At 40.4% G+C, this 27,947-nt stretch overlaps 1 protein-coding gene across 6 annotated transcripts in view; it reads right to left on the bottom strand.

The window, feature by feature from the left end:
- Window positions 1–27,947, bottom strand: part of GRIA4 (glutamate ionotropic receptor AMPA type subunit 4) — a 275,697-nt gene that overhangs the window by 79,410 nt on the left and 168,340 nt on the right. For all 6 annotated transcript variants that reach the window (XR_013926315.1, XM_080377063.1, XM_080377062.1 and 3 more), the window contains one exon: window positions 16,078–16,262. Coding sequence is in view for 5 of the 6 variants with exons in the window: in XM_080377063.1 (XP_080233189.1) it covers window positions 16,078–16,262 (185 nt within the window). In the remaining variant the exon portion in view is untranslated. The remainder of the gene's footprint in view (window positions 1–16,077; window positions 16,263–27,947) is intronic.

Below are 27,947 nucleotides of genomic sequence, written 5' to 3'. Positions count from 1 at the left end.
ATGTGTGTGAGAAGGGTGCTGTCAAGCCATTTTTTTTCACTGAATAAAAAGGTTTAGATCCCTGCTGGTTCAATGGCTTCATAGGGATGTGATCCCTGACACCAATAATGCTTTCACATCTGTACTCCTTCAGCACACATGGTAATGAAAATGCATTTGCCTCTCCATTATAGGGAAACTGATGTAGACTAAACCCTCACATTTTAAAATTACTATAGTATCACAGTTTGAATGTAAGTGGACTGACATGATTTAAGATATGTACCAGATCCTCAGCTTGGGCAAACCACTGCAGCTCCCTTTGAGCTCTTGGAAGTTGATGTGGCTTTGGCAATTAACACTCTTAGTGATCTGTTCCCTCGTTTGGTTTTGTAACAGAAATTGTGAAGATCATTGCAACGTATCAGTCAAACAAAACATGAACAACCTGTAACAGTTGAGGTACGTCAGACACATGTCTATAGCTGTCACAGTCAAAATGAATCCATACTGCAAATGATTAACCAGATACGCTTCTGTGTTTGTTCCTAGCAAATGCATGTAGATATCATTGCAGAATTCCTGGATTTGATGTGAACAATACAGAATATTTTCTTGGGGTATTTTCTTCAGTGTATTGTCTCAAAGCTTGCCTCTTAGGGTGAGTGATAAAGGTACACATTTAAGTATTACCTAGTTGTCTTAACTCCTTTATAGTCAGTGGAAAGAGCAGACACTCTGAGGAAATGATTCATCTTATCCTAAAGCACATGTGCAGAATTAATTAGATAACTTATGCCCTGAAAGTGCATGTTTTTCTGCACTGACTAGAAAAAGAGTTGATGGTAATTAGCTCTGATGTAGACACCTACATTATATATCCCTAATGTTAACCAAGACAAATTTCACCCTAAGAATGTTGATTATAGAACAGAGAAGAGAAATTATGCTATATGGCTTTTATTTGCAACCAAGATTGGATACAAATCTGATTCTGAATCTGGAAATATTTATGGTTATTGATCACACACAGTTTGCAAACCAGGAATTGCTTATGATTTAGGAAAAAAATGTGCCTGTTTAGTGAAACAGCTTTCTGTGAGCATCTCATACCATTGAATATCCAAAATAGTGACCTTTCTCAAATACTCAAAGCAGCAGATTATGATCTAAAAAATAGGATATGAATTCTTGCCACCTGAAGAATTACCTTCCTCTATACTGTACTTCTGCACTGAGATAAATTGAGGCAATGAACTTCAGTCCTTCATAACAAGAAAAGGAATTTCTGACAGCTACTCAGTCTGGAATGCAAACCCTCATACCTTTCTTCTCTATTATTAACTAGTTAGAAGTGACTAGAGCTTTAACAGAGATGAGAACTCAATCATTCCATACAGGTAACAGTAGATACTGCCCAGAACCATAAACTAAACAGATCAGTGCTGGTGAGTGAGGAAAGAGTATTTTTCTTCTATGGCAGAGCAGGGCAGGGTGTGTATGTGTGTAAAAGAACCAGCAAATCTATTCCAAAAGGAATAAAACAGGACTGAGATTTTGACAAATGAGAGTGTTCCAGAAAGCCTTTGCTACAAAAGTTCATTAAGTCTAGGGGCACCTTAAAACCCCAGGTACTTCCTTGTGCACTCCTAAATTCAAACGGAAGGGCCAAGCTCATCACAGTCCAGAGAGAAGGCTTTGCCTAATATCTACATTAGCAAGTAGCTTAGTTAATAGGATAGGTTCTGTACAGCAGAAATGTTGGTGCTAGGGAGATGGCATGCACAGTATGCATGTTTCAGGGTTTTACTCTGGACTGTCTCTAACCTGGTCATGAGACTGAACTCACACTACATTTCAGGCGTGCCTGTGGGCACATCTTCTTTGGTGTCATCCAAAAGAAAATCAATGCATGTATTTTGAGTCTGCCCTTGATGTCAAATGCAGGAATCATGAGATTCACTTCAAAGAGATGTTCCTGACACCAACTAAGATGCTTTGTGTGCCTGTGGACCCCACTCTCTTAGACAGGCCCTGGGCATCCATGGGGCAGGTGGCAAATCCAGGTGTAGCACAAGGCTGAGCAGTGAGAATTGTCTTCATATCAAAAGGAAGGCCCTGAAGAGAGGCCTGTGCTGCCACAGGCACCTGCGGTGGTTCTGCCCAGGGAGCAGGACATCTGATTTGGCTCTCACCATGGCCAGCTGCAAAGCCTGAGACAGTGCTAGGCATCAAAGATGGCTTTGCCAGTCACATAAGCGGCAATACACCCGTGGACCTGCTGATATGGTAGGTCAGGGTCATAGTAGGTCAGGGAGGAACTTCTGCATGTGTAACTGTCCTTTTCATTGCTTCAGGATGCTTTGATTCAAAACTACCCTAGTGCCGGCAACCTGAGCAAGTGGGATGAGATCCATTCCTCCCCCCTCATGTAGTACTTCTTCACTTAACATCTTCTAATGACTTATTTTTGCTCTGTACTCCTACTCTGACCTGTACTTAAACACAACACAGAGATACTGCACCTGGCTTTTGTTGCAGTGAGAGTTTAAGATGACCTCAGCTTGCTCAGGGAGATTTTGGGCAGAAAGTGTTGGGAAGGGTGAACTGATTTGTGACTTCTTTGGGGAAGGCTGAGAGCAGGGGAAAGCAGGATGCTGCACTGGCTTTTGTGCATTGTTTTGCCTCTTTTAGTTCCAAAGTGGCTAGCACCTGTAACTGGAGCTCTTTTATACTCGTATTTGTAAAACTGAAGAAATTAAATAATCACTGTTCTGAAGAATGAGTAAGAAAATACAGTCTGCTTCCCAATTACCAGTAACAGGAAATAATAGAGCCATTCCGTGTATTATCCAGTAGTCACGCCGTCAGTGAGTACTTCCTTTCAGTAAATGCAACAGGATAGAATCAAAGAAAGTGAAATATTAAGGCCAGCTGGCTATCAAGGTTGTTTCAGAATGTAATGCAACTTCTTTTTTTTTTTTCTTCTAAATATCGTTGTGTATGTGAGTGTCTACAGAAAAGTGAACTTTGAAAAAAAAATAAATCAGCCTTAGGCCTACATTTATGTATAAGAAACTAAAAAGAACAGCACATTGTGATAATTTTTACTTGCTGATCTACCATACTGCAATTAAGAAAGTGCTTTATTCTGATTTCAGTGATTGCAGTGGTAATCAAAAGCAACCAGAATTATACCACCTACTTCAAAGTGTGGTAAAAGCAGGGCCAGTGATGTCTGAATCCAACTTAGGCTTTAGACACAACTCTGAACTTTCTGACTTTATCATACAGTACTGTTCTTTCCATTCAGCTGAACAATAGCCTGGCCTAGGAAATTCAGAAACCATTCCACTATTGAAAAGAAGAGCTACCAGGATCTGCTTTGATTCTTTTCTTTTTTTTCCCTGGAAGTGGCAAGTTCACTGACTTTGATAAAACCATTTCCAGACTTACACCAGCATCTGAACAGAGAATCAGGCCTCAAGTCACCCTCTGACCTTGGGTCACCAAGGGACCCAAGTCACTACTAAGAAATGGATATTTCATATAACTCATTCTAAAGAATGTTTAACTTCTATAGCATGAAATGTCCCTCGTTATGATTTCCAGAAGATGGAGGTCAGTACAGCTGGAGTGAAAAGGACTTATTTTCAGTTAAATCTCTTCAAAGGGTGATAGCTGTGCATTACCAATGGGATTTTAACAAAGGTTTTCCTCTTTGCTATTGTGTCACAATCTGCTGCCTTAAGAAAAAGAATACCTGCAATAAAATGAAGTCTGTCTAACACAATATAAAAAGTGTGGAGACTTGTTAAAGATGGAAGATTGAGACCTGACCTGAAGTATTGTGGCAGAAGTGGCGATGATATAAACCACAACTGAAATGGGATTTTATACAATATCTGAAGCAAGGATAAATCTTTTACAAAGCCATAAAAAAGCAATTGAGAAACAAGCTTAATTTTAACAGCTAGTGCTCACAAAAGGGCACAGTTGTTGGGGAAAGGGCTGGCTGTGAACAGCCTACAGCCAGCAGAGAGGATGTTAAAGGTGGCAACGAACAAAGCAGAAGTGGCTTCTTACAAATCGGCACTTATTTCTCTGTTGTGAAGGCAGGCACTGAGCTGGCACAGCAGTGCACACACCTGCCTCTTGCACAGCCAAGCAGAGGGGAAGGATGCTTCCCACACAGCCCCTGTGCCCACAACCAGCTGGCAGGGCAGAGCCCTGTGCAGCGCAGGCAGCTGCTGGGGAAGAAAACCTGGAGAGGTGACTCAAAGGCCGTTAACCTGTGCCCTGAGCATGGCTGGTTGCTTTCTTCTGGTTCTAAAGTTGTTTGCATTCAAAGCTTACTCTTGTGAAAGGCTTACTCAGTGCTAAATGGGATATGCAGACTTGGAGGGAAAAAGGAGGTGAGGAATGGGAGGAAGGGTGTAAGAAGAAAGTCACTTTACAAATCCTCCAAACCATTTGTATTCATCCTTTGTTTTCTATCATCTACTTGTTCTTTCAGTAACTGAAATAACCTATTTCTCAGGTCCAAACCTCATCAGTTGTGTGGTACAGTGACAAAATGTGTTTTTATCACTGTGTAATGTGGGATGGTTATTGTGTGCAAAATCCCAGCTGCTTCACAGAAAATGAGCCTATGCAGAGAGATGCTCCTGGATCTGCAGGGTGAGGAAAACGCTGGTGGCAGTGCCAGCAGCTGGGTCCCTCAAGGAGAAGGGCTATCGGTTTGCATAGACATAACCATGTTCCTTAGAAGCAACTCTGTAGACCTCTAGGGAAAAAAACCCCAACAACAAACCATGGAAAGGAATGATGAGGAAAAGGCACTCTGAATCTCTCACCCCGCCTTGGACTAAGAAGAGATAACAGAGAGCTGCTACTGTGTCCCTGAAGTAGTCTAAATCCAACAATGCTGCTACCAGCCCAAGTTACTGTGTGCTGTGCACATACCAAAGTGTGAGAAGAACGAAACCTGCATTTTGTTCATGCAAATCAAAAAGATACAGAGGAAAACCAGACAGTCCATGACATCTCTGACTCAAGGGAGAACTTGAGTATCTGACTCAAGGTATAACTTGGTATCTGCATTATGCAACTAAACCACATGTAAATGCAATGTGATCTCTTGATAAATACTTACCTGTGTTGTGCTAGTGATTCTTTGTGCCAATATGCTGCTGTGTTCATGAAAAACAGGGAAAGCAGAAGAAACTGGGGAGGAATGATTGAACTACTCCCCTGTTTAATTTGTGTGTCTGGTTAATTTCTGCCTTCCTGCAAGTATTGTGTTGTAATGTATTAAAAGTATTATGTTTTAATCTCTTCTTCTTCTTCTTCTTCTTCTTATTATTATTGTTATTATTATCTTAATTATGCCAGAGATGTAAATGCCATTTGAAAAAATGGCAGTTGCTAGCTTCAATTAGTAGACACACAGGAAACTTAAGATAGGGAAAAAAAAATCTAAACCCAGCAAAATTTACAACTTGATCAATTTAGAGAAATTCAGCAGTCAAACATTACTGTTTCAGGCTTAGCATTCCTGTGGCAAAATATTAAGAGCAGACCAAGAAGGACTGGAATACGTCAGCTTCTGTGCTTTCCTCCATTCACACATTTATTTACTTTCATTTTGATGGTAATAATAATAATTATCAATCTTGCTATGACAGCCTGCTCCATTTTACCCATCAGAGATTTGGTTTTCAGTGCTAACACATACACGGTACTTTTCAGTTACACATCTCAAGGCTCTTTAAGGCTGGGAAAGCTGAGGATCAGTGATGTCAAACAACACCTTGAAAAACTGAATTAGTTAGACAACAATGAACAGTGCCCAAGACACTGTGCAGCTACTTCCCTATCATGCTTGTTAATAAGTATTGTTAGCTATTATTAATTAGAGTTTATTGGCTTGTAATTTTTACAAGGTAAGATTAATGATACCAATACTTTGGTATATGACTTTACATCCATGATTGATTTTTAATACTACAAAGTACAATGTACATTTTTTTATTATTACGTATCAGTTCAGCTGTGTACATCGAAGCATTAAATATGTGGCAGATGCTGCATAGCAATTTTCACCTCTGTGTTTAAAGGCAAATACAGTCCTGGATGAGCAGCGAGGCTTGATCTCACTGATAGAACATTGACAAACCTGAGGAAAGTGCCTGTCTACTGGAAAACATCCCGTTTAATTCTTATGGGCAGAGGACGGCAGGGAGCAGGAAAAAAAGACTAGAATTAGCCTGTCTGGTAGACCAGGAACCAGAGCGATTATCTCTGACAGCAAAACTGATTCACTATGCCAAATTGAGAAGAAAATGCTGCTCACAGTGGATACCTTGGAAGACTTCTAACACAGAGAGCTGAGGGCTGGACCGTGTCGGATGGAGATGGGTTGGAGATGATGGAGCTGCTACAGATGGAAGAAGGAAGGAAACCCATTGCCATTCTTGCAAAAAGAAGACACATTTTTTTGCTGAATAGAGTCCTGTATATGTCCACGTGCATGTGTTTATGTACATATCCATGTGTACAAATACAGCAACAAACACTGTAAATGTTACTGCATATGAAAAAGCCTGAGAAAACAGAAATTAGGAGTAGCAATATGCTCTTTCAGAAAGAAGTAAGCATCAAGGTCCTAGGCAAATGCAATTACAGTTAACTTGTGTTTTTCAGTTTGCTTTGCTGAGCTTTGTGTGAAGGTCATTAAGGAGACACAGTTAACTTAAATTCCTAGTAAAAATCTGCCCAAGAGGACTATCAGAAATTAGGAAGAAGTAGCAGAGCATTTAGTAGCAGAGAATGAGGAATCAAAATACTGGAGGAGCATGTTGCCTGGCTTAGTGAGGGATTTTTTTAGATCTGGTCATTTAGACTAGCACAGAGGTTGATCTGATCACCCTGGTACTCCTTCTAGCTGTTTCTAATGCAAGCATATTATGGGTTTGCAAGATTCAGTACAAGATGATACACAATTCACCCACTCATAAGGTATTTTTATCTCAAGAGCTGCTTATAGGTGCACAAACAGAGTAAATGAGAAACAAATGGAGCTCATCTGTGTAGATCTGTGCCTTATTTTGTGGCCTGACTCTCAGCCTGACTCAACAAACGCAGCAGGACAGGCTGGGTACATGCTAGATAGGAACAAGCTTCGCAGGAAAACTCCTGGGGGTCCTGGTAGACAAGTTTACCATGACCCAGCCATGCACCCTCATGACAAAGAAAGGCAACAGCCTCTTGGTCTGCATTGCCAGCAGGTCAAGGCAGGTCACCCTTCTCCTCTGCTCAGCTCTGGTGAGGCACATCTGCAGTGCTGTGCTCAGTGTTGGGCCACCCAGTACAAGAGAGACACAGGCATACTGGAGTGGGTCCAGAGAAGGGCCACGAAGGTGACTGAGCACTTGAAGCATCTGTCATGAGGAGAAGCTGACAGAGCTGGAACTGTTCAGCCTGGAGAAGAGAAGGCTCAGGCAGATCTTCGTCCAGATGGGATGTTGTGGGGAAGGTACCTGACTTTTCCTGGAGGTGCACAAGAATGCACAAGAAAGGACACAGGTTGCAACACAAGAAATTTGAGCTAGATACGAGGAATTTTGTGTTTTACCATGAGGTAGTCAAGTACTGAAACAGGGCATAATGGGGTTGTGGGATGTCCATCCTTGGAAGTGGTCAGAATTTGACTGGACGAGTAACCTGATCTAAGCTTGCCCCCTTGAACAGCGTGAGTGTCCAGATGACCTTCACAGGTCACTTCCAACCCCAATTATTCTCTTATTCTGTTTGTAGACTAGAGCTGTTCATGTCAGTACTTCACAGTCGGAATTTCAAAACTGGGTCCAAAATCCGCCTAAAAACAAATCTCAAAGCTCTAGGACTACAGCCTTCCTTCTGGTACCTTATTTGCTCTGTATTGTTTAGTATGTGCTGACAATGAGAATTCTGACAGGAAAAGAAATGGAGGACCACAACTGTTAACTTCCAACTTCAGCATTTCATGCTTTTGAAAAATTCCTTATGTAGTTTTAAATATCCTTTTCATATAGATTAACTGAAAAAAAAACCAAAACAATGAAAGGCCAAAAGAAAAGGGCTAAAGTATTTACAGTTAAAGCTATCCATCATGATCTAAATGATTCTTATATTACACTTTTCAGCTTAATTGTAGAATCTGTTTGGAGCATTGACTTCATTGTATGTCTCAACACATTTCTGAGCACTGAACAAACTGTAAGTAATAGCTGTGAGATCTGCTATGGCTGAGCAAATGACAGTCTGCTTCCCTAGTAGTAAGTGCTAGTGTCTGAAGAAGTAGAAAGAACAAATAAAGTGGTTGAACAAATCACGTATATTTTCACTGGAATTTTCAAAATGATTTTCTGTGATATTCTTCAAATCTGACCACAATTTCCTCACTTTCTTACAGTTCACTCTTGCTTACAAGTTAGAAAACAAAGAAATAACAAAAGAAACCTATGACGTATTTACTGAAAATAAATTATTCCAAATAATGAAATGTAAGCAAAACTTAGAATGATATAGTTTCCTTAAATCTGTGTGTTTTGCTATATATTTTTAGTCCTGTCTCCTCAGGTAGGCATATTTGTGCTACTGAGCTCTCTGTGGGTCCGTCTATCAGTTTTCCAGTAAAATATTTTTTAACACATTTGGCAATTTCAGTTATATTTGAAAGGAAGAAAATGCCTCTAAGACATTGTCTAGGACATCAAAGTTATCTAAGACATTAACTCTGTACAGTCCACATTAATACTGGCTCCAGGTGGAGAAGAGAATCCTATATTTTTTTTGCCTCCAAAGGGGTAAGAAGGACCCAGACACTACACCTCCTGTCTGACAGCTGCTAGTCAGCACACGGGTTCTTTCAACTTGTACATGTTTCTTCATTAGCCAAGGAAGTGCCATTTCTTGCTTGATCAGTACATTTTTGGAAATAAGATTTTTATGGTGCTGGTGGTAGCAGCAGTCTAAGAGAAAAACAAAGCCCTCAAAAACCAAGGAGGTAACAGTCCTCATTTCTTAACTGTTTTAGTAATCCTAAACGCTGCTTCATTCTGCTATGCGCAGCTTCTGGATTGCTTCAAATTGTAATGGTGCAAATCAAGCAATGAGAAAAAATATTTTGATTTAATAATTACTAATATTTAATAGTAATGAGAATGAAGTAATATGAGAAGAAAAATAAAATAAAAAACTCAATAATTTTGTTAAACTGGGAAGCCTGACTTGGGGTTTCATAAGTTCAGCTTAAATATGTATCTGGTATTAGCTTTGTTTGGGCTTTCTCAGTAACAAATAAAACCACATTTCTTTTGTAGGCATATTTATTTTGAAATGTGAGTTCTGAATTTCAAATAGAAATTCAGTAAATATATAATAAAATTAAAGTAATGGTTTTCTAATTTTGGTAGAGACACCCTTTATCCTTAGGCTGACTTGACTTCTGATTTTTGGTGAATAAGCCAGAAATGTGAGGATTTTATTTGCATGGAGAAATGCAAAACTGTTTTAGAAAGCAGGAAGAAAAATGAAATTAAAAGATGGAATAAGAAAAGATGGAAAACTCCTAGTGAAAAGTGAGAGAAGCACATGGGCCTGACTCTTGCTGTGCCATATGCAATAAATGACTACTTTGGCCTGGACTGTTCAGATGCTGTACTTCTTGCTGCCAGTATTAGCTGATTAGTTGCTAGGAAATGGAAATCACAATGTTATGACGTGTCTCAAGTATTCATTTCATATTAAGCAGAAAGTTCTTTTAAATACAAAGTCAGGGGACCACTTTAGAAACACAACCTGGAAAGAAGAGACATGCAAGCAGAGAATTTCCTGTGCCTCTGACCAACTTTCATCCTTTGATTCAATCAGAGTTATTTTTGTGCTTTTAAAAGACCACCTGCTGAAAGTGTCACGAAAAAAGGGATGTTGATAAACAAGGATGTAATGGTCCTTGACAGAAGAATATGAATCACTAGAAATGTGTTCTGCTATATAAGCCATATCTGTTACATAAAACTGTGGAGATGTCATTTAATCTGTCTGTGTCTTTAACTCCCTTTTTCTATCTTGTCCCAGTAAGCTGGAAAGATAATGGTAAAAACAATCTTTAATTTCATGCATGTAGGAAAATGGGGCTTTGCCTCTGTTTCTAGTCACCTATGCAATACAAATAAAGGATTATCATAGTTTATTTTTTAAATTAACAACACGTGGCATTATTTTTATTATGGCTGTGTATGAACAGATGAAACAAAGAGCCAGGTAAATAAACTGGGGAGACATTTAATCAGATTTTGTGAGATCGCTTATGAGTTTCTAAAAAAACATTCTGTTAAGCATAAAGAGACCTCTATAACTGTTAAGAGTAGATGGCCTTTCTCAAAAATGGCAACACACTTTCTGGAAGTTCTGGGGAAAGCTTACATGAAATAGACCTTCATAAAATCACAGAATCATAGAATGGCTTGAACTGGGGGGGGACCTTTAAAATCATCTAGTTCCATCCATCCTGCCATGAGCAGGGATGCCTTCCATCTTCATTTTACTGCTTTCCTGCTCCTGCACAGCACTAAAACACACTGTTTGTCGGTTATTTCTGGGGTAAGAAGCTGACAAGGCTGCCCTGAGAGGCCACGGCAAGGGAGCAGTCCATGCCCAGAGCCACACCACCCCCAGCTATATACCAGGTTTACACTGGTAAATTAAAATGGGTCAGGACCTGCTTGCCCTCCCCGAAGGCAAATCATGTGTGCCACTTAAAGTGGACAAATAAAGAAACCACTTAGGGCAAAAGTCTTGATGTTTGCAGTCTGTCTTTCACAGCCTGAGACTGCAGGATGATAAGGTCTGCCAGAAGAGTGTAAAGGAGGAGTTTCACTCACAGGCACCAAAAAGGTTTTCCTGGTTATAGCTGTTGTAAGATATCAAGGACGTATAGTGCTCTTCCACCATCAGAAGAACAAAGTCTAGAAAGAGCTAAAATTTTCTTGGTATGCTTGAGACAGAGCAGTTTCTCGAGAGTAGGTGGAGATCTACAGACTCAGGCTGAAAATGCTGTCTGTCTTCCTGATGAGCTGAAGCAACAACTCTGTGACCCTGCAGAAATGGATGTCTGTTACGGTGTTGTGTTCAAACAGGACTTTGAGCTGAGCCATGCCAATTGGCAGTAATACTGAAGCCAAGCGAAACATTTCCAGTCACTTCCAAATAGCTCCAGTTGCTACTGGTGACTGTATGGTCTTGTGTGTGTGAGCATGACCAAAGAAGAAGAGCACAGCTTTATTAAGAAAACCATCAGAGTCTTGTAAGTCCTGGCATAGCCTTGAGAGGTAAGATTCGCAACCTTTTCTGAAGCTAAGACAGTAGGGGGCAATCCAAGTAAATTGGATATAAACGTTGTGTGTGCGCTGAATGCATCTCTTGAATTTAATGGTAGCCATACTCTCCCTTTCTAGAAGGAAATCTGAAAATGAAATGCCATCTCTCTATAACTTATCCTTACACGGAGCACAGGTTTGGCCCTTGCCCAAAATGCCAACCTCACCACAGCAACACAAAAACCTGAAAGGAAGACCATATGATGAAAACGCACATCCTCAGGTGTGCACAGGGGAAGCACGGATATCAGATACATCACTGGGTTCCAGGAGAGAAATTTTCCCTGAAGACAAGCCTCAGGTACGGAGTGTGGAGGCAGCTTCTACACACAAGGCACATGGGGAGTTAAAAATAAATGACACCCCACCCCACCCCCCAGCGAACTAAGAAAAATACAGGAGACCAAAAGAAACAGAAAATGGTAAGATTAAAGTTGCACAAGAAGTGCGGAAACAGCAAGGTGCTGATTTTCTTAGCTAGGCAGCTGGGAGAGGACAGTGAAGGGAAGACATCAGGTCAGATAAGTGGGCACCAGTATGGACAGGGGAGCAGTGCATGTGATCACTTTCTGAACACAGCCAGTGAAAAAGTCTCCAGTCCTAGTGAAAAAGTCTCCAGTCCTCACTGCTTGAGGTCCACAGTCATGAGAAGTGTAAAGGTGTATATACATGGGCAGTCATCTGAGAAGAAACCCACAAGCCCACAAGCCAGTGTCTCTCCCTTCATTACCATAGATTTAAAGGCAAAGCACTTTGAGTTACGGTCTCATTACTGAGATTTAATTACTTTTCCTAAATGTTCTGTAGAACATTTACTGGGACATTGCAAAGTATTACAGTATAGTCACAACTTAGGCTCTCAATTACAGGAGAACTAGGCAGGGAAGAAGTTAATTAGAGTCACTGAAGCTTAATCAATTCCTCAGTGTATGCAGGGAAGAGCACACCAACTTTTAGTCCATTTGTGAAGCCACCTTACCTGTTTGCTACAGGTTGTTAAAGCCTTCATGCAAAGGAAAGTCAAGGGATGATATTTTAAAATGGCTGTTATTTTGCGTTTTCTACAATGGGCTAGACTCTTTTTGCTTCAATCCCATATTTGGCAGACTAAATGTTTTTATGTTTGACTGTTTCTGACTGCCAATCCTTAAGCAGCACTTGATCTCTGAAGGCAAAGTGATTTAATTTTGGAGCCCCAAACCAGCATCCGATGCCTACTTGCCGGTCAGCCTGCCTAGGCAGACTAGGACTTTCACAACGCAGACTAAAGCTGCAGCTCTTCTGCATTCTTTGTTGCCTGGCTATAATGCCATTCCTGTTTGTATAGTGACCTTCCTTGGGAAGGATGGAGAGGATTTCCAAGCATGTTGGGGAAGCAGAGAATTCACATGATCTGGGAAAATTACAGAAAAATTCTGAAATAAATGAATTCCAATTTAAGTAGGTCAAGTGTAAATATATATATAAATAATCTATATGGGCAGTCACTACAGGAAAAAACCCAGAAGCCAGTTTCTCTCACTTCATTAGCATAGATCTAAGGGCAAAGGCTTTACACTTCAGTGTAAATAAACACCAGTGCAACTACAGAAGAGCTCATTTCCTTGGTGAAATTCATCCCACCCAAAACTGGACAGTAGCCAGATGAATCACTTCCTAAAGTGCTTGTATGACTAGGACACAGGTATGTTGCAAGTTAGTTGTTAACTCCTACCCTCCACTCTCCCTGTGCAGTTAACGGGAAGAGGACTCAATAAGCTCTCAGCCTTGCCCTGTAGTGGTGTTAGCCAAACTCACCATGTCTGATTCAGCCTGTTGAGGCCAGGCACTTCATTTTTATGATTTACCATGCCTGCACCGAGTATCTATTTTAGGCATGCAGAATCCAGACCTGCACGAAGTAGAGGAGGTCAAAACCTAATCACATTAAAATCAATATCCAATTCAGTTCTGCCTGATCTGAACAAAGAACACAGGTTATGTTCCTGAAAAGGAACTGAGTATGCAGGTGCCAGTCTGGAAGGAAAAGGAGTAGCAGCTCCTGGAAGCAAATAAAATGTACATGTGAGATCAGTGACATCCAAACGTGTACTGGATAACTTTGTTTTGCTTTGAAACTGAGCTGATACTCTGTTGATACACCTATGCAAGATGGTGGGTGTACATCAAGACTTATGGTAATGTAACATACTTTTTCTAAGTCACATTTGTACACCATGTAAAAGAAACCAGGTGCATAAACACAGAGCTGTGAGAGAGAAATTGTTTTTCTGAGTGTATTTTAAAAGACTCTCAAATGGGTGTTCTGTTTTACTAGAACATAGGCTGAACTTGGGGGAGGATTTCATTATAAGTTACAGAAAGCATGTGTTAAAACATAGTGGCATTTAGAATAAAAAAAATGGCCGAATGAATATCTATAGCAATATGGCATCATCCTTTCTTCTCTTGGCAACAATCATAGAAAAAGTCCTTGTTAAATCAGCCATACTACTAATTCTCAGTTTCCCTTTCGATCTTCTGCCATTGAAAGCAAAATTGATGTAGATATTTCTATGAGTACTATTTTTTGCATATCTGTATCGCCAACGACATTTCCTTTTTCTGTGACTTCAGTGGCAGATGCATCACGAACGTTTTTGCAACAAAATCTTCAAAATTACCTATTGTGCTAGCAATGTGAAGCAGCATGGGGCGGAGGATCTCCCACCAGCAGATGGCATTCATCCCCTGCAATTCCCGCAGCAGCACCAGCAGGTACTGAACGGTGCACTTGCACCACATCAGCAAGATACGGGGGATCATGTGAGAAGCAGATACTTCACGCTAAATTATTTCCCCGTCATTTGACAAAATGCTCCTTTCAAAGCATTATTTTTTTTCCCCCCACCATTTAAGGAAGAGCTCATACATAAGCACTATATAGAAATAGATTTGCCACATCAGAGCAGCAGAATTTCATATTCACTTTACACAATGGTGTAGGTACTACCTAGTGCAAGCCAGTTTGTCTGGCCCAGTATTTCCTTTATGTAATAGCAACTTTCCATGAAGAAGTGACAGAAGAACCTGACCTTCCTTCTGAGTTCAATAGCACTTTTATTCTACTGTTCATGTTCACAAATACTCTGCTAAAGTAGTAGAACTATCAGTTTAAACGTGTAATAATAATATTAAAGTATTTTATGGTTAGAAATAAATGGCCTATCCTATTTGGTGAAGAGAAAGTAACAGTGGATTCAAATAAGCTTTTTTTTCCTCAAACAAAACTGAGTTTTACCCCCATGAAGGTATGGATTGAGGCATTTGGCGGCTCAGCAACACCATGTTCTTCCTGATGGAAGATGTGGAGACCAGGGATGACTGGTGTTCCTCAGGGGTCAGTATTGGGACAAGCACTATTTAACATCTTTGTTGGCAACACGGACAATGGGATCAAGTGTACCCTCAGCAAGCTTACCGATGACACCAAGCTGAGTGGTGTGGTCAAAAAGCAGGAGGGAAGGTATGATATCCAGAAGGGCCTTGACAGTCTTGACAGGTGGGCCCAAGCAAACTTCATTAAGTTTAGCAAGGTCAAATGCAAAGCCCTGCACATGGGTTGGGGCAATCCCAAGCACAAATACAGGCTGCACAGAGAATGGATTTAGAGCAGCCCTGAGGAGAAAGATTTGGGATTGTTGGTTGATGAGAAGCTCAACATGACCAGGCAGCGTGCACCTGCAGCCCACAAAACTAACCATATCCTGTGCTGCATCAAAGGAATTGTGACCAGCAGGTCCAAGGGAGGTGATTCTCCCCCCCTACTCCACACTTGCGAGACCCCATTTGAGTACTATGTTCAGCTCTGGGGCCCCCAGCATTAAGGAGGACATGGACCTGTTGGGAGTGAGTCCAGAGGAGGACCATGAAGATGATCAGAGGCTGGAGCACCTCTCCTGTGAAGACAGGCTGAGAGAGTTGGGGTTGTTCAGCCTGGAGAAGAGAAGGCTCCGGGGAGACCTTGTACCAGCTTCCCAGTACCTAAAGGGGCCTACAGGAAAGCTGGAGAGGGACTTTTTACAAGGGCATGTAGTGATAGTACAAGGGGGAATGGCTTTAAACTGAAAGAGGGTGGGTTTAGATTAGATATGAGGAAGAAATTCTTTACTGTGAGGGCGGTGAGGCACTGGAGCAGGTTGCCCAGAGCAGCTGTGGCTGCCCCATCCCTGGCAGTGCTCAAGGCCAGGCTGGATGGGGCTGTGAGCAACCTGGTCTGGTGGGAGGTGTCCCTGCCCGTGGCAGAGAGGTTGGGACTAGATGGTCTTTAAGGTGTTTTACAACCCAAACCATTCTATGATTCTACGCTTCATTCTGTGCATCAGACAGAAGTGCTGGGGATGCAAGGCCAAATGTGCAGCTGTCCTGACTGCTGACACCGTTCACCCACAGACCTGCCGAGTGGGAAAGGGCAGCCTCACTGCACTGATGCACAAACTATTAAGACAACAATTATATAGGAAAAGAAAATGGAGTAGGCAAGTGGACACACAAATATAGGCCAATGAAGGTAAACAAAAAGAAAGAGCAAGCAATCTAATTTCCAATGAAAAAAACAAATGAAATGCAATGCACACTGGTATCTCATCTGCATTTTCAGTACTGTGCTTACAATCACATTAAAAGCAGGTATTACCTGTTCTAAGAGATTCTGAAGCCTCTCTATTTCACAGTCTATTACAAATTTCTTTTCTTGCCTTCGGTCCAGATCTTCTAAAAGCCGTCTGTAGCTGGCATCATTAAAATTCTCCACACAGATGGCACTGACTTGCCAGCTATTTTGTCCTGCTTTTTCCATAATAGCTTGAAGTATTGAATAACCTAAAAGAAAAGGATACAATACACTTGTAACACAATCATTGCATTTTTTGAATAGGAATTATCCTTAATCAATATTATATTTCTTAATATTTGCTCCTGCAGGGAAGGGAATAAGAGACTTTTTGTATCACTACCTATGCTGCTAGCCATGATCAGTGTATGAACGGTATGCAATTAACAAAATTACAATTGCTGTGATCAGAATGTTTGGAATGATTCTCAGAATTATGGATATTCTTCATATGATTTATACACACAAAGTCTTCCAGTCAGGCATTCAGCTTCTCATATTGGTTCTGTAAAGGTTTCTATATCCAGGCATTTCACAACACAGCACACTTCACCAGAAGTATTTGTATGCTACTAAAGCAGTATGTTAGGCATGCAAAAGCTTTGCTTTTTTTGTTTTTGGCAGGTTTGGGTGGGTTTCTTTGACAGCATTTAATACAAGAAGCTTTTAATGCTTTTTAGTAAGAATTCATTTTTTCATTTATTTATGCATATATATATGCGTGTCAGTATAGATGTGTGAATAGAAATTATCTCGATCCATTTCAGAGATTCTATATAGCTTTAATCAATGCATACAAAGTGATTAGAGGTCAATGAATGAAGGGCACCACAGAAGCATTAATTACTACTACTGGCAGGATTATTGCTCTTTATCATTATCAGTATTTGATGCCCCCTCGGTCATCTGTGAGCCCATTCACAGAAGGGAAAGGCAGCATCCTCTCAGAAGGCTCCACCTGAACCTGTAGGGCAGGTTTCTTGCCTGCAGCCTCAGTGTGCCCTGGCCCACCAGCCATTCGCCTTTTTCCCTTTCCTAATTTTCTCTCACTGGGGACGTGCAGTACAGAGGCAGGAGTCGAGCTTGTGACATATCTTAGGACAGCTTGCAAGTCTAGTCTTGACTTGCCACACCAATTCTTTAAGTAGGAAGCATGTATTATTCCATCTTTTACCTAGAGTAAACGGGGAGTTTGTTTGAAGCAATGAAGACTGCACACTTCAGATCCAGAGTTAACATTTAAGAAAGACAAAAAGGACAGATATGTTTGTCAGTAATATATTGATGCAAATGATACAATTCAGAGAAGGTCGCCCTATTACAACATAAAATATTGTGGCTTTTTACTTGTTATCTGGCTGAATTTTCCCCACTAGCTTTGAACGAAAGATTTCATCTCTTGAAAACTGTCCTTAGTGATGCAGCTTCACAGTGGTGGCTCCTTTCTGTCTTCAACAAGAGGGTGCCACGTCTGAGTGCAGTGACCCCCTGCTGTCATTTTAATGCACTTGAAGATGCCACTGTGTGACAGATTCCATGTAGGAAGCACTATCAGATACTCCCACAGATTGCAAGAGGAATCTTTGTAAGTCACATTTCAGAAAGAGTACTTTTGAGTGTGCTGTTGCTAACTAATGCATTATCAGAAGAGCTACAAAACCATCAAAACCTGAGTTTGCCTCCAATAAAATAAAAGTAGACAATATTTTTATCAGAATATGAAGATTTTAGGGCCCATGAGAAACTAATTCTCTCATAAATCTAGGAGTAGCTATTTTTCTTCTGGCTCCTACAACATTTGCAGTCCTAGAAATACTAACTTAAAATCTGTATTTTCTTACAATCATGACACTATGGACCTGCAGTCTGAAATAAACATTTATTATTTGTTTTCTCCAATTCAGATGACACGTTTGAGAAAAAAATACAATTATAATCAATACATAACAAGCATAAAATATTCTATTGTATAGATGAGACATTTTATGAAACAGTATTTTATCTTAGGAAATTAATTCAAATACTTGATGTATTGAGTATTGAAACATTTCTGTACTCAGCATATATTTTTAACCTGATGACTGTTATTTTTTTCAAAGAACCATACAGCTTTCCTGTTAATTGCTGCATAATTATTCTGCTTTTCCTGTTGCTATATTCAATCTCCTCTTTGCCTGTAATTATCTCTGCGAATCATGACAAGACTCTTTCCCAAACATTGTATTTCTTGCTTCATTTCCCATTCATTTCCATATATAGACATACATTAAAACTACTCCAGTGTTACAGGGGTTCCTACTTCATTTATACTGTAACTTTGACTTGATCTTTGCTACTAAGGCAGTCAACATTTACTTAATTCAGCTTCCTGACACAAATTAACATTCTCTTTGATTCAGAATGAATGGTGTTTGAAACAGCAATTGACATCCCCTCATTCCTTCCTTACTTCTCTTGAACAACTTATACTAAGATGTATTTTGATCACACTGGGAATTTATCCCAGCATAAAGCATGACAAATATCAGACAAACACATAGAAAAGCTTTTCTTCTACCTTGGATCAACTTCGACTTGACACATTTCATTAGCAACTGCCTTCATTTAAGCATTTGAAGTTTCTGTAGCTTCTTGCCAGTAGCTAGCACTCAGATGTGGGTTTTCATGTTAGCATGTCTTTCACATACAGCACAACACAGCTAAATAGGTAGTAACTGGATATGGTGCAACATCTCCATCAAAAGAACTCAGAATCTCTGTGCAAGTAATCAGGAGCATAGTCATCTATTCAGTGTGCAGGAACAATTTCTAATATAACAGACTGACAAGGGTGGAGTTTACACAGAATGAATAAGGGCATTCACAGGCTCAGTTGGCATAAAAATTAGACATGCTGAGAAGAATGCTTATTTGTCCAAAATAATTGGCTACAGCTGACAGTAAAAAATCAGTTGTATGTAGTGCTGTGAACATTTTATAAGGCAAAAAAACGGAAACTAACCTGGGGTAACTCTCAGAAACTGAGTGCAGCATCTCTATTTAGACAAAATTCTTGAACCTCAGAAAGATGTTTGCCCAAGTAAAGACAGCAGACATGAATCTTACAGCTGCCTCCTAAAAGGTATTTATTTTCTGGTTATCTGCTATTTATCCTCAGTTATGCTACAGGCAGATGAATGATTCGTTTTCTGGAATACATTCTATCCCATGTGTTGGGGAATACTATTTGTTGCATAAAAGCAAACTAAAAACCCCATGCTAACTCTTATCAGCTGAGCTACACAATGTTTTTCAAAACAACATTATTAAAAAGAATGTTTAGGACTATGCCACTAAATAAAAAGGCACGTTCTCACAAATCCATACAGTAACACTTCCTCACCAACTAATTCAACCTTGAAATGCAGATAACTCATTTATCAGAAAATACAAATTATTGTGTCCAAACACAACCAGTTGAAGCCCACAAGTCTGTATCAACAAGCTCCTGGTCCTTCCCAGAGTGTTTTGTTTTTTTTTTTTTTTTTTGTGTTTGTGGTTTTTTTTTGCTTGTTTATTTGTTTTGTTTTGTTATAATAGCAAATCTATGAACAAGATAAAACAGCAATACAACTGCTTGAAAACACAGAAGTCCTTCCCAAATGCAAAGATGCTATATGCAAGAATGGTGTCTTTTTCCTTTTTATGGGACTATGATTCTGGAGATTTTTCCTCAAATGACCTGGGATGAGAAGTCTGTCAACTGCTTTTTCTAGGTCATTACTCAAATGCAGATACTACTGACAACTGCTTAAGGACTGGTAATACCAATTCCACCTCAATATACTGGAACCAACCCAGAAACAGAAAGTCTGCAAAGATTTAATTTTTTTGATTCCTTCTCTCATTGCTTTTCTGTTTCCTGGTCAGGTGGAATTGTGATGATCTAAGATGTTGCTAATTTATTTAAAAAAAGATACCACACAATCATCATGTTGGGGAAAAAAACCCAAACAAACAACAAACATGACAATGAAAGAGTTACTCTATTGGTTTCCTGTAAAATCAGAGCTGGAGATGCCTACTGCAAAAAAATCTATGTATTGGGGTTGATATTACAGTTAAATACCTTACAAAGAAAATATCAGAATTTTTTTAACCTTCCTTCCCTCATTCCACACTCCACAGGCATTTTTCCATGACAAAATGCATGAACTACACAAAACCAATGTCAGATGTGCACCTAGTCTTACATCTGTTTAGAGAGAGGTCAGTATTTCAGAGAGACCTGGGTATCTTCTGGAGGCTGATGTGTGAACTTGGACAATTCTCATATTTAAGAACGTGTGGCAAGTGCAGGAGCTTGGGAGCCCTGGATTTCCTCCTAGTCACTGCAACATTGCTGTCAATAGAGCCTACACACAACCACCTTCCACCCAAGTAGCTGAAATAATGAGTAATCTTTTTGATTTTAAAAGTTCAGTGGCCTTTCAGGTTTTTTTTTGTCTTCTGCTCTACCAGCTAGGCTTTCCCCTATCCAATTTTAAATCAGCAGCCAATGACTTAATTTCATTTATTTCCATTTAAATGAAAAGTAAAATCTAAATCTCTTCAGTGTTTTCAGAATAAGCTAAAGAGATAGAGGAGCATTTTCTTGACTTATTTTTCTGCTGGAATGCACAAGGTTGGCTTGTTTCCTTCTCTTTCTTTCCTTCCCCCCTCCCCCCCCAGCCTTTTTCTTCTTGCTTTGCCTGCTTGCTTTCACCAGAAATATTTCAGTGATAAATTACAGTGTAATAATTAAATTTCAATAACCTTCAGCTTCCAGCAGACTTTTCATTTTGCAAATCCATTTCTCCTGCCCCTCTAAGTGCAGGCAATCATTCCTGATGGTCTTACCACAGGACAGACAGTGAAGTGGCTGCTTGCTCCAAATAGTAGCACCCCCATTAATAATTCTCATTTTGGAACTATTGTGCAGGAAGTAACTTATTATTAATTTTCTGCGATGAAGAGGATACAGTATTTACATATTATTATTGTATTTTAATCTGGCTAGCAGACTGACAATACTGAATGACACAAGTTAACATGTTAATATACTTGGAAATGGCATATGCAATATATTTGTTATTGCCCCAGGAGTAGAAAACATCTCTGACAAACATGGGTCTTTTCCAAAGATGGGCGTCATATACTGCACGTTACTGAAATGCAAATTAATTTTCTTCTTTTGCTGGCCCAATTAACTTTCAAATAGGAATTGATCCCATTCCCAAGATTAGCTATGATCCCAACAGCTGCAGACACTGAAATGCTGGAGCTGTTTTATGAAAGCTATTTCCATCTATTGGAATTCGTATTAGGATCAGTAGAAGAAATAAATTTGTTATAAATCCAACACATAACAGAAGTGAAGAATAAATGATCAAATCATCTGGTATGGATAAGCCAATATATTTGACATTCAGGATTGAATTCATGTCACTTAACTCTAGCTGTCTATAAAGTATTTGTCTAAGTTAATCATCCAAGCTTTCAAAGGAGAGACTTATACCCCATAAAAAAAGCATTTTTTTTGTCTTACGTATCTGTCTCAGAGGTGCTTTTCCCTTTCTCCAGTGAATACTGAAGGAGTCTAGACATGAGGCTTAGTGAAAATACCTACCATTTATTTACCAAAATCGGTGAGATGAATACAGATACTACAGTGATGAAAACCATGTAAGAAATTTACAGTAGGAGTGAGGCATGATTGTACATTCAACCAGTAACTACAAAGACTCAAACTCAGGTATATTTTAGTTTTCCTCATGATGGTTAATACCTTTTTATTAACATATGGTTTTGTTTCAAATTTTTGGTCAGTATACAGCTTCTAGAACTCAAATACAACCAGTAAGATTTACAAGCTCTTTCATATAACTTTTAACATATGATAACTCATTTGCATGCCTGATTTTCTCTGCATTTGGAGCGGGACATTCAACAGAAAGTACATACAAACCGGTCAATTTAGATAACAGAGTGAAAGCTAGAACTACAGGTGTGTTCTCAGTCCTTCTTGGGCCTAATTCACAGAAATGACACACAGATTGGAAAATAAGACAGGGAACTCAAGAAATAATCCCATCTATTCCTCTCTATCCCTCCATTCCTCAAGACAGATAAATTGTATTTAAATCATTCTAGACAGATATCTTTTTTTGTCCTTAAAAATCTCTAAAGAGGATTCTGTAACTTCCTAGGTAATATATTCATTGCTTAATTATCCTTATCATTAGAGATGCTTCCTAAAGCTAACCTAAGTCTCCCCTGGCGTAATTTAAAGCAACTCATTCTTGTCCTATCTCTAGTAGACCTGGAGAACAGTTTGTTCCCTTCCTCTTTAAAGCAATTCTTTATGTAACTGAAGACTGCTATTTCATTTCTTTTCTGTCTGCACTTCTCTTGCTGAAACATGATTCTTTCAGGTCTTCCTTGTGGAACACCCTTTGGTCCAGATTCTGAGAATGTTCCTTGCTTTCCTCTGGATATGTTGTAGTTGATCCAAGTATTTCCTGAAGTAAGTTAGTGAAAAAGTTATGTATTTAAAAAAATGTATTACAAAGTACGCATAGTCATTTAAATGTATTGTCTGCAAGTTTAACAATGTATTCTGTATTTCCTCATCCAAATCATTAGTAAAGAGACTGAGAAAGACTGCAACCAGAACGGATCACTACTTAATACCTTCTTATTTGACAGGGAACCTCATGAGTTCAAGTGTGTGGCCAGTGTCTGACATACGTTCTAGAAATCTCATCAAGACAAAATTTCTTTAGTTCATTGTGGTGGGTTGACCTTGGCTGGATGCCAGGTGCCCACCAAGCTGCTCTATCACTCCCCCTCATCAGCTGGAGGTGGGGCTGGAGAAAAGAGTGACCAAAGGTTTGCGGGTCAAGATAAGGCCAGGGAGAGATCACTCAGCAATTAATGTCATGGGCAAAACAGACACAGCTTGGGGAAATTAATTTAATTTATTACCAATCAAATCAGAATAGGATAATGAGAAACAAAACTAAATTGTAAAACGGCTTCCCCCCACCCCTCCCTCCCTCCCGGGCTCGGCTTCGCTCCCCATTTTCCTTGCCCCCCCCCGCCGTCCCCGCCGTCCCGGCCGCTCCTGCCCCTCGGGGGAGGGTCCTCACCCCCTGCCCGGCCCCGGCGCGGGGTCCCCCCCACGGGAGGCGGGTCCCCACGGGCTGCTCCAGCGGGAGCCCTTCCCAGGGGCTGCAGTTCCTCCCCCCCGGCCCCAGCGCGGGCCCCGCCGCGGGGCGCAGCCCCTCAGGCCCGGCCGGCCCCGGCGCGGCCCCCGCGGGGTCCCCGGCCCTGCCCGCAGCCCGGCCCCGGCCCGGGCTCCTCCCCGCGGGGCCACGGGCCCTGCCCGGAGCCGGCCCCGGCGCGGCCCCCGCGGGTCACAGCCCCCTGCGGGCACCCCCTGCCCGGGCTGCGGGGGGGAGCTGCTCCCCCGCGGGCTCCGTGGGCCGGGGGCACGGCCTGCCCCGCCGGGGCTGCCCCGCGGGCTGGGGGAGCCGCTGCTGCGGCGCCCGGAGCCCCCCGGCCCCTCCGCACCGCCCGGGGCTGCGGGGCTGCTGCGCTCACACGGTCCCGCTCCCCGCTCGCCGCGGCGGCTCTTGCGCTGCAGCTTCTCCCCCTTCTTCAACACACGAGCCCGGGGGGCTCCCGCCGTCGCTGGGGGCTCGGCCTCGGCCAGCGGTGGGTCTGTCCTGGAGCCGGCTGGCACCGGCCCCATCGGGCGTGGGGGAGCTTCAGCGGCTTCTCACCAAAGCCGCCCCGTGCCCACCCCGCTACCAACACCTTGCCAGGCAAACGCAATCCACTCGGCAAAATTTCATGCAACCTGTGTAAAGAAATTGTACTATAAGGAGAGAGCTACTATTTCCCCAATGTCTATGAAACCCATTACTTTGTAACAGAAGGAAATTTGCTTTGTCTCAGATGATTTGTTCCTGAAAAATCCATGTTCGGGTTTATTTAGCTTTCCAAATTCTATGTACTTTCAAATATATCTGTTACGATGTAGGCTGTGAACTAAGTCACTGAAACTATCAATTACCAGGATAATTTTATTACAAACAGTTCTGAAACAAACCTGACGAAATAATGGATCCAGTTTAGCAATCTCCTCTGTCACTGTTTTGCTTCAAAGATTTAGAATCTTTGATGATAAAGGAAGTTACCTTTATAATCTGAGTTTGTGTTTCTAGCCTCCCTGAGACCTGTGACCTTGAATATTTTCTCGGTGTTGCGTGACACCTCCAAAACAAGCTGTAGCAGTGGTTTATGGTCAGGCTTTCAGTCTTTCTCTCCCTTGATCTTGTAGAGACTGGTACCCGTGCAACTTCATCTGTTCTATTTAAGAATCCTTCTTTCATGAGGAGGTCATAAAGCTACAAGAAAATGTGGTCAATATATTGCAACCATGACCCTTTTTTTTTTTTTTAAGTCTTAAGTGGAGCAACATTGTGTAAGTTACATGCTTTCAAGTAAGCATATGGGAGAAGGTTTGGCTTACTCCACAACAGGAATTCATGATCAAAGATTCAGGCTACGTCAGGTCTCATTGTATGCTACACCCACTCTGCAGCAAGTTTTTTCCCCTTCTTTGCATTTTAGAGTCTGCAGCCTTCATACAAAATAGACTGTAAAGGTATCTCATCAAATTTCCAAGTGATAAAGATGAGTAGAAAGTGGAGAGGGACTGAAGAAAAGCCCTGTTTTTGAAGGCAGTCTGATAGTCTTCCTTCTGCTTTCACAGTTCTCAGATACCATTACCCCTTGTACTTCACTAAATGCCTTCAAACTAACGTCAATGTCCAATAACCTTTCTTATCACGAGCAGGCATGGAGGTTAATACATCCAAGCATACTTACAGATATATGCCAAAAGTACATTTATGTACCTTGTTAGCATTTTATATTTCCTTTGCTTTTATTTGTTTATTATTTAGCTGTACCAAAGCGTGCAGCTAGAAGTGGCTCTGGTGTGAAATCTTTGGATCCTCTGAAATTTACAAGCAGGAAGGAAGCCACATTCTTAGCAAATTTTAGCAGATTCTTACTATAGAACTTTGAATGCTAAATCAGAAACTGTACGTAATTATGGTGTTATCAGAACCTCACAAACTATTACCTTAAAACCACAGCAATTAAGCCACTGAGTGGAAAAAAAAAACAAAACACAACGAAGCAGGTGCTAGGCTTACTCTCCATCAAACCAGCATTTTAAACTAACTATAGAGGCTGCATAGTCTCTCTGAATAACCAGTTATCTGATATGTCATCCTGGGCATATCGTTAGGGCTAATGTCTATCAGTATTTTTTAAAAAAGGAGAGAAAGCAGGGAAAAATGAACTTATTTTTGAAGAAAATGCAGTATGTTCAAACATTTTACTTATTACCTTATTTCTTCTTTTTGCTATTTATTTGACAAATATCCAGCTTAGTTGTAAATATTCCTTGCTTTTATATATTATAGCTTAAACTCTTCTTCTTTAGTGCAATGCCTTAAAGACAAAATTCTTCATTTCACTAAAACCTATAGTCTGTAACATTGATACTAATAAATTATCTTTCTTGTACTGTATCTTCATTGATGCAAAGCTATTTTCCAGAAATTGCTAGCTTCCCAGAACCTTAACAGTGTAGCCTCAATTTAATATTTTTTCCCCCTGTGATTTTACACAATTGTATGTAGACCTTTATGAAAATTACATCCAAAAGAACCATGTCAAAGAACATTAAGACTGCAAGCTAAAGCACTTAAGAGCTGGTATATCTTAAAATTAGCAGTAACCTATATGTACTCTAATTAATGTATTACGGTGCTATGTTTAATTATATTGCCACGTACTACTTTTTCCCCCACAAGGTATCTGCCTCAGTCTGTGCATGAGATACCTGTGCTCTAGGACAGAACTGACTGTGGGTACTAAATGAGGATCTTGATGTTAGAACTTTTGTCTCCTTTCTATAGGGATCTGTTAGAAGACTAGTTTTTACTACAAAATATCTGACAACCTGCCTAGTGACATTAATGCAGTGTAACTTCTAATACATACGTGAGAGAAAAATGCAAGAACATCTTCAGACTGAAACAAGAGACATTCACACAAAGAAACCTTCATTTTAAGAGTTGCAAACAATTCTATCTCTATGCACATATAGCCATGTCCATATTTCTTGGTGGCTACACAGCAGGTAATTTATCGGACCTTACTCCTTCTGTAAGTTCTACTTGTAGATCCCAGGCACATTATTTCTGATTTTAAATTTCAGTTGTGTTAAGATCTTTTTAAAATCTATATTCTCAGGTATTTAACTTTTTCAGAAAAATGTAACATCTTGGGAATACAAGCTTTAAAATTTGGATACTATGATTATAATATGGTTACCTTTTGATTGAAACAAGTGTAAAATGAGTATTACTATTTCTTCTAAACTGACACTGCAAATTTATTAAAAGTTGATTGCCACCCCCAGTAAACAACTATTAAATTGGAGATAAGCCTAAAGATCTATGCTTTTCTTCCAGTTCCTAAAATGCCTGGGGAGGTTTAGATTGGATACTAGGGAAAAAAAAAAAGTCACTGAAACACTGAAAGAGTTGTCAAGCATTGGAACAGGCTGCTCAGGGAGGTGGTTGAGTCACCATGCCTTGAGGTATTTAAAAGACATGGAGAAGGGGTGCATAGGGACAACTTTAGCAGTGGATTTAGCAGTGTTAGGTTTGGACTCGACGATCTTAAAGGTCTTTTTCAACCTAAATGATTCAGTGATTCTATGATTCTATGACAGACAGTAAATAATCTTGCACCTCCCAGGCACTTCATCTGAGGGACTGCAACTATCAAGTAAATACTGAAAACAGCTCAGAATCTGAGTTTCTTAAAAAGAACAAAATCCTACAAGAAAATAAAAAAGAGAAAACATTTTAGTAAGTTCTTCTAAATGCTCCAAGACATAATGAGCATATGTATACATGTGCATAAAAGTAAAAACATATATATGTATGTATATATGTAAATATTTTATATGAATTTGTGCAAAACAGCATGCAAAGAAGTGTCAGAATTTTTAAATGAGGCAAATCACAGAACCACAGAATGTTTTGGGTTGGAAGGGATCTTAAAGATCATCTAGTCCAATGCCCCTGCCATGGGCAGGGACACCTTCCACTAGACCAGGTTGTTTAAAGTCCCATCCAACCTGACCTTGAATGTTTTCAGGGATGGGGCATCTACAACCTCTTTGGGCAACCTGTCCAGTGTCTCACCACCCTCATCATAAAAAATGAATAAACAGGGATTGTTTCAGCTCCTTTTAGCCTCTTCTCCCTCTTCTTACTCTCCTCTGAAAAGAACGCTTAACCTTTAGGGGCAAAAGGCACTTAATAACTTTGTCTCATTTGAGTGTCTTCACAAAGATTGCTGTCCCAGTCAGAGATACACAGAACTGACCTTTTCCAGTGATGCTGTAAGTAAACCAGCTAATGCAACATCTAGATACTTGCATAGAGAGAAACAGGGAAGAGGAAGACTACAATGACATGATCTTCATGAAGGCCACTGGACTACTCCTACATGACTAAATCTCTTCCTGGTGTTCACATTCAAAAATTAAAGCTAAAATATTAGACAGAGTTCAAAGAAGCAATTGCAGCCAATATATAAAACATGCCTTAAAGTAAGAGACTTACAGGAGGAATCTATCTCAACTGAAAATTTGATGGCTAAGTCTGAGCTAGTTAGTCCGGTATCCTTCTGCAGGTAGTGGAGGGAAACAGACACCTTCTGATGGCAATTCATAAAACCTCTTATCATCTGCCTCACGTGTTTTCAGGGGAGAAGAA

This window comes from Falco punctatus (genome assembly GCF_963210335.1).
Source record: "Falco punctatus genome assembly, chromosome: 2".
NCBI lineage: Eukaryota > Metazoa > Chordata > Aves > Falconiformes > Falconidae > Falco > Falco punctatus.
The sequence above is the reverse complement of the archived record's forward strand: the minus strand, read 5'-3'. Positions and strand labels throughout refer to the sequence as shown.